Source organism: Diadema antillarum, unplaced genomic scaffold (genome assembly GCF_040938485.1).
Source record: "Diadema antillarum isolate AM-2024a unplaced genomic scaffold, OU_Dant_1.0 seq00000356_RagTag, whole genome shotgun sequence".
In the NCBI taxonomy this organism is placed as follows: domain Eukaryota; kingdom Metazoa; phylum Echinodermata; class Echinoidea; order Diadematoida; family Diadematidae; genus Diadema; species Diadema antillarum.
Genome location: NW_027271362.1, coordinates 835,980 through 851,400, shown reverse-complemented (window position 1 = coordinate 851,400; position 15,421 = coordinate 835,980). Strand labels below are relative to the sequence as shown.

General features: G+C 39.3%; 1 protein-coding gene across 2 annotated transcripts in view; it reads right to left on the bottom strand.

Moving 5' to 3' along the window:
- Positions 1-235: 235 nt before the first annotated feature.
- The window catches only part of LOC139731090 (uncharacterized), a 31,414-nt gene continuing 16,228 nt past the window's right edge, over positions 236-15,421 (bottom strand). For both annotated transcript variants that reach the window (XM_071641970.1, XM_071641971.1), the window contains one exon: positions 236-2,961. In XM_071641970.1, coding sequence (XP_071498071.1) covers positions 2,798-2,961 — 164 coding nt within the window. In that variant the 3' untranslated portion in view covers positions 236-2,797. The remainder of the gene's footprint in view (positions 2,962-15,421) is intronic.

Genomic DNA, 15,421 nt, shown 5'->3' with positions numbered 1-15,421 from the left:
CTGCAAATATCTAGAGAAATGTACAAATGTAGCAAATCCTGATTCTGTAAGTTAAAGATCTATTAGAAAAATACAATCCTTTAAACAATTTTACACAAGAAATTTAAATTGTTTGCACGGCTTTAACTTGTATGACTTAAGTGCTTGAAACAAATTCAAAATAGTGGCAGAACTTCCTTCTCCCCCCCCCCCCCCCCCCCCCGTCGAAGGAGATTACATCGAGAAAAAAAAATACTAATGAAAGGAAATTCAGTTGAGTAGAATGGACCAATTGAAACAAGACATAGCTGTAATATTTATGACCGAATGCGAGCCAGGTGTATGAATGCATGTTTACTACAAGACACGTACCTTTAAATGTGCACCACGTGGCAATAAAACCTTATACTGTATTTGTTATAAAACAAACAAACAAACAAACAAACAAACAAATATACCTTGGGACCCTATCATTGTATGACACGAATCTATCAATTTCATTATCCATGCGCGAAACCTTGCAGCGTACCTGCAATGAGCAATTAACCACTTCAGGACCATCTTATCAAAAGGCCATCTGTATTGCATACTCAACGGCTACGGGAGAGTTAATTTGACTTCGCAAAGACCAATTCTTTAGCTTTTTAAGAAATAAAAATGATCTTTGCGCTTGCTTGCTTGCTTGATTAAAATCTTTACATTGCACAGTAAAAATCCTCCATGATTGTTTTTTTTTCTTCTCACATCCCAACACTGATTTATCAGTGAGAACGTGACTAAATTCCATTACAAATTCTAACTGAGTCAATTATGACACAATTTATGAAGTAAAAAGAAAGATATAATTCTTTCGCTTTAGACATGTGCAATGAGCAGAGATTTTGACATGGACCCCTTACAGAAATCTACGGTGTACGTCCTTACTTGTGACTACACTATAAGACATTAGTGTTGGTATATGTTGACATCGAAAACGGTAACAGGTCGTTATCCCGAAGGTTCGTTTAACGAAAGGTTCAAAATTCCGACAATGAAAAGGGGTTCGTTATCTTCAATGTTCGTAAATCCGAAAACTCATTAGTACACATCTTCGTTTGATTTTCGCATTCACGAACCTTTGGAATAAGAACCTCCCGAATAACGTCACAAATGTTACGAATAATGACCTAATTTCAATTTCGGATTAACGAACCTGAGGAAACACAACAAGACAAAAAAATCAAAATGTAATCACAAATGTGACATGACAATAAACTTGTGTTTATGTATTCCGTATTTCTGTCCGAATCGAAAACTAAGAACAAAACATTCTGCATGTTCTGAAATTCTGAACTCGGTACTTTTGTAGAACATGTCATCTAGTTTCTAAAAAATAAGGTAGCGTGTGCTTTTATATCACACGAAGACGCTGATGTTAGCAAAATTTTTTATATTCATATACAGCTTGAAGAAGTATCAGCTCGCTCTCTTCGGCAAATAAAGAGCGAGCATAAACTATCAGCCCAGAATATCAACGGCCTTTAATAGAAATCATAGATACACATTGGCATCTGAGATGTAGAATGGCCTCTCCCCCGATCTGCGCATGTGCAGTCTGCGACTCCAACTTGCTTTTTTCGTTGGCACTCGCTGGCCACTTGAATCCGAAATCAAATTCTAGTGCGGCGAGAATTGTGGGCATGAAGTGCCGGCGATGGTCTTCGACCAAAGCCCTGGTGAATTGCCGGCTTTCAGGAGACTTTCATCACCTTGCCTTTTGAGCTTCAAGCATATCGGTCGTTGATCGAGAAAAAAACAACAACAACAACAACTTTTTGTTTCTGAAAATGAAAATAAACCCATCTCTGAAACACATTTTTGTTTCAATTCAGCCAAAGAGTGGAACAATATTTTGACATAATAACATAAAGGAAAGTAGATTTTGATCATGGAGAAATTTCTAAGACATAAAAATGTTGACATGAATACAACACAAAAGAAAAAAAAAACCCGATCATCATACATGAAATGCAGACCAGGCTTCAGCAACGAAAATTAGACCTTATAATTTCGATATAATAACCATGACAACGGTCGACAGTAGTCGTTCTAGTGCACTTCTTCAATGTCTGTTAAGATTCAACTTTATACTCCCCTATCCTTAGAACATTGATGTCAGTAGTAATGATCAATGGTTTTAACAATGGAGTAAGGTAGCGTTATAAATTGTTCCGTTCGAATCTCCTTATCATTTCTTACATAGACACCATGAGCTGATGAGGCAAGTTTACGAACAGCGGTCTCCTCCCTTTCCCCCAGCCGAAAGCTCGGGATGACTTTGTACCGCGACCCTGGACATTTGGGAGATTATTTACAAGTGCTCCTCAAAAGTAGCAAACCAGAGTGCTTCGCCTCTCTCTATCATAACCAGTCTGTGATACTGTCTGCAGTACTTTCTCATTGCACTCGTTAAAACTTTGTAAACGATTGCACAGAATGTGAATATACAAATAAATAGAACCATACAACCATTCAACGGCAAATATTAACAATGAAAGAAAACAAAGACAATGTCACGTCTACGTGTCTGTACAGACGAGGTTGACCAATTGTCCTTGTTGTCATGGTGACTAGGTGAGGGCGAGAGATGCAGATGACCCAAAGTGACCCCCTTTTTTTTTAGAGAGAGAGAGAGAGAGAGAGAGACAGACAGACAGACAGACAGAGAAAGAGAGATAGGGGAGGGGGAGAGGAGGGGTGTGACATGTACCGGTCAACAGGTGTACAAATGGAGAGTGTCTGTGACATAAGGGCGTAAGTTCCTCCTTCCATGGCTCCATCATCTCCTCCCGATAGCTCTGAAAAAGTCCGTGTTGTCGTTAATGCGGTTCTGAATCTGCTGCTCCGTCTGCTCCTGTATCCTGTCCTTCATCATCCGCCTCAGCAGCTCGATCGGGAGGGGTTCGAAGCTCTCCACGATGGGCTTTGCTCTTCTGCTTCTTCCTGGAAGAGGAAAATTCAGAGAGAGACAGAGACAGAGATAGAGATGAGAATTAGGGTGACCCTTAACCATTAAAGGGATTGTATGGTCCTGACTAAGATGGAAATTCAGGTTTTAGCTTTATATCGAGATAATTAGAAACTTTTTATATGGAATATAAAAGAGTATACATTTCTATGAGGAATTACAACTTTATTTGACAAAAATCGGTTTTGAAAATAATGACTGAGATATCCAAAACGAAGTGATCCTAACAAAAGGTTGGACCCGCCTTTTATTAGGTTCACTTTGAGTTACTTTGTTTTTGGATATATCAGCCATTTCAAAACCGATTTTCATCAAATAAACTTTTAGTTCCCCTTAGAATTGTATACTTTTAAACATTTCATACAGTGGTTTCTAAGTATCTAAGAGTTAAGAGCTGAATTCTCACCTGAACCAATACTATCATCATCCATTTAAATGAAAGTCCAGACGATCGTATAAGTTAACATCATGTAGTACATAAATCGACAGTGCAATACATAGATTTTTGAAATTTATTACGGTCCTTGAGCAGAGAACCAATACCCTAAAACCCCTAAATTACACTGAGCAAGGATGATGACATAGGAGATTCACATATTTCAGAAATGCAGCGATGTAATTCCATTACAATACTTATCAAGTTCACCTGTTCAGAGTTTATGCGTGCTCTCTTCTTTTGTTCTGCGTCTCTGAGCCCCGTCACCCATGCATTATTGCCATGTCATCATCCTTGTTCATTGTGATTTGAAAAACAATTTTGAAAACATTCTTAATCCTCATTCAAATCACTATAAATTATCAAACTTGTACCCATTATAGCCAAATTATAGTTGTTAAAATGTAAAAGTTTAGAAATTAACCGGAGGGCTCCTCTATCTCCTCCAATAACTCCAGTGTGTATAATGACGTGTGTTGATTTGTGTGTCTCTGTAGTTTCACGGGTAGTCTGTAAATGGTGCATTCAATGAAATCCTTTAAGCTTTTGGATTATTATGGACGATATGACTAAAATGATAACTGCAGGCATTATAGAAGTTGAATTATCACATGAGCAAAATTATTTTCCTCGTTTCATTCGTCCTGTTCTGAGGATCACTTATTATAAATTAGACTTGCACTTCATTGTCATAGCAACTATGCCACTGCCACAGAGTGTGTTGTGATATATCTTTAACTTTGTGGCATTTACGGCACTACCTTTTTTTTTTCTCACCCACACCGTCAAACTGAAAGAATGAATTTAAAAAAAATCACTTCCACTTCGATTATGATAATCTTAAAAGGGAATTCCCGTTTTATATCAAACATCACGTCTGACCGGGTATGCTAGATAGGCAACGATTATCGCATCAATATCGGTCATTTCAATTAGGCGACAAAGTCAGGCTTAACATGATTTTTAGAGTAAACACACTCCGACACCCTCATCGACAGTCAATGTACCATCAGAAATATAATTCTAAAATCATGTTAATGATTAATAGTTATCATCTTTTCATAACAGCTTATCATGTAGAAAAAATAGAGAAGAGAACCTTAGCCACGCCTAAGTGATGATGTCACCATTCTTTTTAAATCTAAGTCATCTTTCAAATATGCACAGATAATAGTAAATTGACTTTTAGGGAAGAGCGTTTCTTCTTGATATTATACAACCAACAATAAATCAGACTTCGGTGTTTCAGTAGTTACACTCAGCTTTCAAGAATATCCATGTTTTTATTATAATTAAGACCTTTCACAAAGAAAAAAAAATGGAAGGAAAATTGTAATGACGGAAAAAATGCATTAGCCCAGTTTACGTCGGATACGTCACATTTTCCAAGGGTTTGTAAAGGGACGGCGAGGGGAATTATCTACTTTGGAAATAATGATGCGTGAGTGTTCTTTCCCATCTTTCCCGATGAGGGCACTTGTTCATTTCCCCGCCCACGTCATCCTTATCCTCGCCTTAAACGTTTGGGGGTACGTTCAGGTTGAAGTGTTAGCGGGGCAGGATGTTTTCCGCTTCATCTACGGGAAAACACTTCGTGGAAAGTAAACACTCTTTACGCCACGCGTCGAAGCCCTTTGCTTTCCATTCGATACTTATTGTAAATGCAGGAGATACAAAATCGCGGCGAGTATTTTACGAGGACTTAAAAAACTCCCAGTCCGGGGCAAAAATGACACCTACTTACAGAAAAAACTGAAAAGAAAGAAGAAAGAAAACAGATCATCAGCCATCTCACAATTTATAAATGACTTATCATGAACACCCTTTCGTCAATGCTCGTAAGTGTTATAAAAGAAGTCAAGTCCAACTTTACGCAAATCTATAAAGCGTCACCACGTCTGACACTCTAAAAGAAAATAATGATAATAATAATAATCGACATAATTTATAAATGCACCGCATCCATTTTGTGGAGAGGTCTCGGTGTAAAATGGAAAAGATTACAAAAAGTATAGAACATGTAGAAAGTAAAAAAAGAAGAACATGGACAATTAAAAAGAGACATTAAACAAGTGGGGTTTTAGACCCCTTTTGGAGGAATCTGATGAAGTATATTTTTTAAAGACCAGAAGGTCAGTTATTCCATAAGTTGGGACCGGGGTGGGCAAAATCTCCTACGTGTTCCCCAGGATGTTGCGAATTTTTGGAAAAAGGTCCTACAAGAAGGCCAGATATAGATCAGGGTAAGGATATAAAAGGAGTGTATTAAAGTATGAACTGAGTTTGTTCTGAGGCTCTAGACTAAAAAAAAAGAACAAGAACAAGTTAAACAACTTTTCGGAAACTGGATGTTTGCAATTAGAATTCATAAGTATATGTATATACACAGAGAAAGAGAGAGATGCTTTGAACGTTTCATTCAAAACTTGACAGCTAGGAAATATGGAAGATATTTTGTCAAACAGTGGCCCTCACTTCTGGTCTGGAAGTGACATTCCCCGAAAGTATGGAATAACACTCGGTGCAGATGTCAAGAATAGAAACATTAATAAAACTGGATGAAGGCAAGCACTTGTACGCCTGAGAGGACCATTCGAAGAGATGCATCGTGGGGGAACGCCACCCCCCCCCCCCCCCCGCCCCCCCCCCCCCCCCGGAATAAAAAAAGAGAGAACAAAAAAAACAAGAGAGTGGGTGGCGTAAGATTTTCAGAGAAGACGAAGAGGCCGATGTATCTAAACTGCTCTGCGCCTAAAGGCCATTGGTCCGAGAGAGGGGGGTTGCGCCATGGGAGCGGCGGAAATATCGCCTCTCTCCGCCGAGAGAGGAGCTGCACTTGCATTTCTCCGTCTCGCCCTGCGTCTTGGAGTGGAGTTCACCCCTCTTGAAGGAGGTCAAAGATGCTAACGAGGGAGTGAGAGGTTCGTCAGCCCTAGCTGCCAGGATTACAGGGGGAATAGCCATTTCTACCTGCCACGGCTCTTTCCCTACAAACCCGTGTCACACTATCATTGTGCCACCATCATGCATTAAGAATTAAAAAGAAAAAATCGGTTTCGTCACTCGGGAAGAAGCGACAGTTTAAAGTGTCTTCAATTCGTTCACGAGAGTTGAACACTGATTGAATTTCAAGCCAAATTAATCAAAATCGTTCCCTTGACCAATCCCTCTATGAGGCTAGAACGGTCTGATTTCATTGTCATCAGGAAAAAATAAAAGAGATACCTTCACTTTTCGACTTGCTGGAAATTTTAGGAGGCCGTTCAACTGTTTGATTTCTTTTCCATGTCTAATCAATTCAATTTCAATTAAAAGTCAAATCGTTATGTCCAAGCGTAGCTCATACTGAAACTTTTCCATTTACAAGGTACCCTATAAATTCTGTATCATATACGATATTGTGATATTGCATTGATGGCATTTTCTGATTCTAACTGTCCAACCATGAAATTCCAGCGAAGGGTTTCGAACATATTCTGCATGATGACACAGAATCGATAGTAATTTAGCCCGCGATACTTAATTGAATTGCGATTGCTTTTTATCGAGATTTATTTATGGGTTTGTTTGTTGTTGTTGTTGTTGTTGTTGGGTGTTTTTTTTTTTAGAGAGAGAGCATATTTGTGTGTGGGAGAGAGAGCGCGCGCGTTTTGAAGAGTTCGGGATGTTTTGATGCATTACATAGTACTTCTTCATGATATTTGTGAGTGATTTATTGGCCTAGAAGGTGAGCGCAACTTGGGCAAGTCCTGATATGACTTTCAAATATCACTTTTATCAGCTCATCACCCGACAGTCATGAAAGCAAGACGTATTATGTTTTAATCAATTGCACCCATGAATATAAACTATCCTTTGTAATTTTTATGAACGAAAAGATATACATATCTATATATACATATACATATGATAATTTCAGGAGAAAGGGGAATTTCAAACTCAAACAAAATTCCTGCACAAACTTGCATGAATTACATACTATTCCCAATATAATTAACATGCATTCACATCAAATTTCCATCTAATTAACATGCATTCAGACATTCACTACCCAAAAAAATGTTGGGCTGATAGCAAAGAAAGAGTTTCAGTGTACGCTATCTGCAAGAGGTTACATGTACCGTAGTAGAATGTGTATATAATTTATGTAGCTACCACTGGGTAGGCAGCTGCGTGTATTAAACATTGAATCTCCCATATCCGGCCAAATCCATTAACCGGATGAGCTCCGGTTCCGACATGTCCGGATAGGAGAGGTCGGGCAGTATCATGAAGACATATACTGAGTTTCTTATATGTGTTCACAATCATCGTAAATTTTCTTCGACGGAAGTAGTGATGCATTTTATCATACTGTAATGAGAAAAGAGGAAACGGTGGATTTTATTCCCGTTCATTTCAATCCTTCATTTCAAGAAAATCGGGGGGGGGGGGGGGGGGGGGCTGACATGTAATGCGAAAGCGACACCTAGCTTGCGATTCCCTTCTCACTATCCGCCGCAGTGCTGCTGCCGAAATTCATATTGTTTGACGGGACCCACCCACCGGCGTCGCGGTTCATTTCCGGTATAAAAGCAGCAGGTCCATTTCTTGGAATTGAGACGCGTCGCAATGATTGATGACGTGTACAGTTCCGCGTTTCTCGTTCCACCACAGCTAGCTTCACTGATCAAATAACGCTTTAATGTCCACATAACGTCTGGCATGTGGACTCTCGCAGTGGGTCACAAAATCGAGATCTCGAAGGGTTTGTATGGTGTGTATGTAATGGCGTCTTAAATGGCGTCGTAACAACAATCGAAGGATCCATGATATCGCCGATCACTACATAAGTTCCTATCTAGCAAGTAAGAAGATATTACCATCATTATTCCGGACAACAGCTGGTATGCTATGGAGGGGTGGGGGGGGGGGGCAGGGGAGTCATATATCTGGAAGACAAAGGAACACGACATCTGCAGGAAAAAAGAGAGGCCATTTCATAAGTCAAGTACGAGCATGATGAGGGTGAAAGAGAGTGCGTGTGAGAGACCAAAAATATGGAAAAAGTGAAATGTTAATCTCCCCTTCCGACCGAAAACGTGACGGGTAGAACAACTTCTTGAGGAAATCGGGCAACATTCCCCGAGGGAAGCTTTTATGACAATTTCTTGACGAACATGACGAAGAGGAAAGATGAATTTGAACTCCAAGATCTCGTATTCTATTACGCTTTCTAGCCAGCAGCGTTAATTTAGCTCTGAAAACGACAACATTTTGAGTTTCTTTTTGCGTATTTGTTTGCTTAATACTCAGTTTGATGAGAGGCACACATCATTTAAACACGTGGCTCGAAGATTATAATGAGAAAAATGGGAAGAAATTGTCAGTTAAATATGACACTTTGTCCTACATGTCGCGAAATGAATCCAACCAATTTGATGACTGAAGCTGCTGAACCATTTTAGAATGATATCAATTTCTCAATAAAGAGAATGAGTATCCAACGAATCTGGTCTGAAATATTTGCAAGATATAACCAGGATACTGATTATATAACACAGAAACATGTGAAGAGATACTACACACTCACGCCCTTGATCTTTAACGAATCGCAGATGGGGCATTTGATACAAACTTTGCGTCATTCCTTGCTTATATCCCATTACATACAAACACTTGTCGGTACGGCGATCAGCACCGGTCGCCTGCACGTGAGCCCACGACTCGAGTGTAATCTTTCGGAGATGGGCTCCGAACTTATTGTAACTCGACCATAGAATGAATGGGACGCATGCAGTCTAGAATACCACAAGGAGCATGTTTTACCCAGTGAGTAAAAACATTCAGATCTTATCATTAAAATTCAATCGCTTTAATGTTTGACACCGTATATCTTCTTCTACACCTACATGTACACATGTATCTTTTAATGTGACATATTATACACCTTTCTATACTTCGGTTCCTGACCTTCTCGTCGATATCATGTGATGCGTGCGTTTGCTTTGCCCCAATACCTTTTCACACGTGTAATGTCTTTGGTCGTTAGTTAAATTTTTCTTCATTTCGTCAATCCTTTACTGCTTGACTCATGTGTGTCACGAACCGACTCATATCCCAGACTTGAAGGGTTAAAGACAGCTGCAAGCATACTTTGTTCCAAGCTTAGAAAACCTATTACGCCAGTTCAATCTCTGGTGCATGACGACAATTGCAAATATCCCCTTTCACAAAGGGGATTGTTATTTCTTTTCTAGGTTGTAATTACTTTAGTAGCCACGACGAAAAAAAAATGCCTACAGCTGATTGGTTAGAAGCTGGCTGTTGTCATAGCAACGCTAAATTGAAACTTGCCAGTTGCCGTTGCTGTAAATTTGCCTTATGGAATGGAGTCCGGATTGAGATGTACGTCATTCAAGTGGTGACCGTCATCATATGGTAATTTGTATTCCATCCAACTTGAGACGACGCCATTTGACCTCAAGAGAATCCTATTTGAGCTTTTCTCCAGGCGACTGAGATTTCATCTTTTTTTTTTCCTGTCGAACGTTACTTCACGATCCGACCGGAATTATCAAGGCTAGTCAAAGATTTGAGCAACATATCTTACGACTCATTTCAACATTCTCCTTGGGTTTTCATTTGTGTATCTTTGCTTGTTTGAAAGATAATATGCCAGTGGACACAGAAAATACGTTGACGTCATTCAGATTAAAGCTGTTGAAGACGATTTGATTTATTACACCCACTCTTCGTTGCTCATGGAACCTGTGTCACCATGGCAAACACGGGAGTTTGTTGATTTGTTCTTTCAAATCACTATGGTCATTATGAACATCGAGTGTCCACATGAATAGACTAAACGAAAGGTTGGGAAATATACGTCTGCAGACTTCTTTGAAGGTTTCAAGGATTTTTCAGAACGCTCTTCCTTTACCCCACTCCAACAAGTCCAACGAAAAAGACGAACATAACCCTGACCACCGGTTTCTCGCTTTAAAAAGAAAACAGAATGTATCAGATACCTCTTAACAATATTGTGGTTACCTTACTCAGCTGGGCAGAGTTTTCGGCGATTTTGTAAAAACCCCTTACTTGCCAGTGAAGCAACGTCAAGAACTCGCCTTCATTAGAAATCGGGATCCTTTAGCTGCGTAAATAGTAGGCCTGTTTCGTTAGCCCAGTGACTTTTGCTGGCCAAATTACAGTTGATTGCGAGAGTGTAAAGATGCCAAACAAATATGGCGTCCGTTCCCATGGGAACACACCCACATCCAAGCGTAGCCCCCTATAGATGGAGAGGCTTTGGAGGCCGTGAAATATACACACTGATCATGCTGAGAGGACAATTACCCTCGCCCCCTTCCTCCTCTAAATAGACAGGAATAAAGTTCGTCATGCTAGTACACTGATCCGAGAGACATTCGGAATCCAATGATTCTATATTCCATTTTGGTTGAAATCAAGACATGCTTATGCGTTTATTCACGAGATGTACGTATTCCAATTAGACCCTCCCCCCCCCCCCCACTCCTAATTATCTTTACGAAATTGTAACACTATTTTTCTTAATTATCAATGTTAAGCCATTCTAAGAAGTAAAATTTTTACAACTTGCAAGTAAGGATGGAAAAAGAGCATGTCAAAGGAGACAACAAAATATTTTAATATAAATTAGGTGACATTCTGAAGTAACTTGAAGTGATCCCAATTTGTCTTTACTCACATCATTTTGACATAATGCGTACATTCCATACCTCGTGTTTTCATTATGTTTTTAACGAATACATTACGCAAGAAATCAAGTTTATCTCAACATAATCGTGTTACGTGTTGCTATATTCTTTTTCATATTTAGACCTAAAATTTACTAGTGTATTTTCCAATAAGTCTAAATCTAGCCTTCGTATGATGGTACTGATGATTTTTTTTGTGTGTGTATGTGTGTGTTTTTTTTTCTTTCTGGAGTAACATGAGTGTCAACACGCGTGTATGCATGTATCTATAATATAATATGTACTTGTATATATACGAATGCATGTGTGTATGTATTTATGAGTGTATTCATGGGTGTATGCACACATGCATATATAGGCCTATGTATGTACGTATATCATTGACAAACGCCCTTGAGACGGAAGAATTAACATTCGCTCCCTGGAAGCGCGCTCTCAACAATAGCTCAGAGGTGACAGTGGAACACAAGGGACGCAGGGGGTCCTCCGTTTTTCATTCCTCTCTCCCCTCTCCCTCCCCCTCCCAGTCCCTCTCCCCTTCTTTCTTTCTCCATCTCTCTTTCTCTCCTCCTCCTCCTCTTCCTCCTCCTCCTATTCCTCCTCCTCCTCTTCCTCCTCAATTCGAAAAATGGAGGACATACAGGGGCGGATCCAAGATTCCAAAAAGGGGAGGTGCCTTTACAAAGTTAAAGGGGGGGGGGGGGGACGCACACCCCTTTTTTATATCCTTCGTTTTAACAACAAAAAAAAATAGAGGGGGCGCGCCCGGTGTGCAACCTTTGGATCTGCCACTGACATACATAATAAGCCAGTTCGAGTTAGTTTCGATTTGCGCATGAGCAGATTAAGGTCAATTGTACCAGTAGCCATGTTGCTTTTTGAATTCGTCGAGATAAGCACCTGTGAGATACATGTAATAATTATTGACGAAATCTTGATAAATGGTGCTTGCTAGAACATCCACCTGCAGGCAAGCCTTGCATTTGCCAATGTCAATAAAATACATTCAATTCAAAACAATGAAATGGACGGTTCCCTAATGTTAATAATACTGACGCGGATCATTCCTAGTCTACGCAGGTTCATTCTTTGTTTGAAAAAGAAATCTACACGATAATTTTATCAACTTCATAAGAAAGAGAAAAAACAAATCTCAGCAGACAGTGCAATAATGATCAAAATTAGATAAAAAGAAGGAAGTTATGACATTCTGACATTTTATTATTTTTTTGAATAAAAAACACTTGTTAACCAGTCAATATGAATCAAATCAGCAATTTGGTGATGCCATGCTTCCACAGTTTCTTTTGTATTTCATTCAGAGAAGTGACAAAAGGAAAAAAAAAACACCAAAAACTCACATTTCAGCTGTATGAATATAAAACTTGCCTCAAAACCAACATAAATAAAAAAGAACAAATGTTTACTTTATACTATATATTTTGGTATGGCGATATGCTTTTACCGGTGTAGAGGCTAAAATGATTTTTTTTTTTCGAATTTCATATAATAGCATACATGGAAAATTGTGAGGGCATGACAACATCAACTCGCTCATTTGAATATTTATAAGGACTGGTCAAGAAATGTTTTCCGAAAAAATATGATATTTCAAAATGTCCCTATTTCTTATTCGATTTTTTCCTCATTTTTGGAACGTTCTGCGGGGATTTTTCCTTCTTTCTTTTAGAGTTTATTGATATTTTTGGGGCGGATTTCCTCTCTAAAACAAGATCTTTGAAAACGAGCGAAGTGCCTAACCGGAACAAAAAAAAAAAAAAAAATGCCATTCGTACCAACGTGCACATGAGCTGTATAATTACGAACTGACTTACGAGCAAAATAGACACAGATTGCACAGAGATAATTGAAATGGGATTAAAAGGATGACATAAGTTTTGGTTGAGATTGGGATTCAGCTTTTAAATTTTTGAGAGATAATGAGAAGCATCGTATGAAATATAACAGAGTATGCAATTCTAAGAGGAATTTAAAGGTTAGTTAACGAAAATCGGTTATGAAACGGCAAAGATATCCAAAAGAAAGTAAAACAAAGAAGTCCTAGTAAAATGTGGGTCCCGCCTTATATTAGGACCTTTTTGTTTCTGGATATCTCAGCCATTTCAAAACCAATTTTCATCCAGTAAACTCTTTGAATTCCCCTGAGATTTGTATGCTCTTTGACATTTCATAAGTGAATTCTAATTATCTCACAAAAAGCTGAAGATCTTAATCTCCACTTCAGCCGAAATCATACTACCCCTTTAACTACGTTTGTCAAAGCTTCGGGTATGCCGAGATTTTTCCTGAAGAGCCATTTCTGTCAATAACCGGGTACATACACATTCTTGAGAATTTCTCACTTGTTGAAATTCGTACTTGTCGATTTCATATAACATTATTTTCTCTGTATTGGATTATGCGGGTTATTTTTTTTCATGCATATCATCAATTGTTCATGGACAGATAGCTTGACAAGTACTCATGAGGAAAATGAGAAATGCATCTTATATATTAAGTCTACATTTGAGAGAGGTACTCTAATTACATCCGCTAGACAATACGCGCACTCCGACAACTTCATGGAACTCAAAACTGGCTTACGTTAAGTTACATAATGTTTCACAAGAAAACCTTCTACATTTCTGAGTTCTGCAAATAGAATACACAGTCGCTGAGAGACAATTAACACTCGTGAGAAGCCGAGGGCGAAGAGATGTAACTCTTGTCAGAATTCTCTTAATACATCAAAATAGGATAGGAGGAAATGGTGATAGAGCTGAGTGTAAAAACAGACACACAAATAAAAAAGATAGACAGATAGATAGACAGACAGACAGGCAGACAGGCAGACAGACAGACAGATAGATAGATAGCATGGGTGTATGCAAGGCGGGGGGGGGGTCGGGAGGGTCGTACGACCCCCCCCCCCCCCCCCCCCAATTTTCAAAAGGTCCACTTTTTGTAAAAGACATTTTTGTTTTTCAAGGGCTTTTTACCCTATATACAACAGGGAAAAAAAGGGACCAGGTGGTGTCAAAAACCTCCTAAATTTCGTAACTTAGTTTTAATATGCCATAGACCTACCTTATTTCTAAACCGCACTGTCATGCCAAAAAAGTCACTTTTGTATGCACCAAATGGCCCCATTTTGAGATATAAAATTCAAAAACTCCCTACCTTGGCGTGGGAGGGGGGACACCCCCCTCCAACACCCTCCCCCCCCCCCGCTCGGTCGCTCCGCTCCCTCGCAAAGGTAAAGGTCCAAAAATTTTGATTACAAGCCCCCCCCCCCCCCCCCCCCCGCCGAAAAAAATCCTGGATACACCCCTGGATAGATAGATAGTTTGATTGAGAGAGAAACAGAGAGATTAATATGAAAAAATGTGCAAATATAGAGGAAAACAGTTCAATGTTTAATGATAAATGATACAAAGATATAACCAGGCGGCTGAGATTCAGTCTGTGACATATCTCAACGACTTTCTATCTTTTTCTTGATAAGAACAGAAGACGTAACGCGGACTGTTCATAATTTGCCCACTGATCATGTTACATAAGTGCTTATGACAGAAGCTTCATATCGCTCCGCTTCCACTATGAAATTTCAGCTTTTCGTTCCCATAACAAGTTGTCTTCGGTGTGTCTTAAGATGTGACGTCTTTCACGCCTGTGTGACACAAGAGAAATAATAGCATGCTAAGAGTTTAATAGCAGAACGAGTTAACTCCATTCTCGTTCATTTGAGCTATTTGCGATTAAAGCTGCTAAAAAGGAAAGAAAATGATAAGAAAATACGAGATTTTTTATTTCTACCAAAACTTCAAGAACATTCCTAAGCATGTTACAAGTGAGGTGTCACCGGAAAAGCTTGAACTCGCTCTATCTGATGACGGACTTTAATACTTTAAACCGTTTTGTAACCAAACTCTTCACATCATACCTGAACAGCTGCTGCCGCTAGCCGAAGAAGCAGACATAGATACAGCAACACTACAGAAAAAAATGATAAGGCGAGAGAAATAGATAATGCAAAAACTGGAGAGACAGTGACCGAGAGGACTATCAAAAGAAGATGAGACAACGACGTCTAGCTCTTTTTCTCCCGAATTCAATGGCGGTGTCCACGTGTCGTATTTTTCGATTTCCAGCGAGATTGAAATCAATGCAAGCCACCCGTGATTGGTGCTGCCCCCTGGAGGAAATATTTGTGGGGAATGTCGAGCTCTTCCTTCTAAGAAACCTCCCTTTTATCTAAGCACAGCACAGCACGGCAGTGCG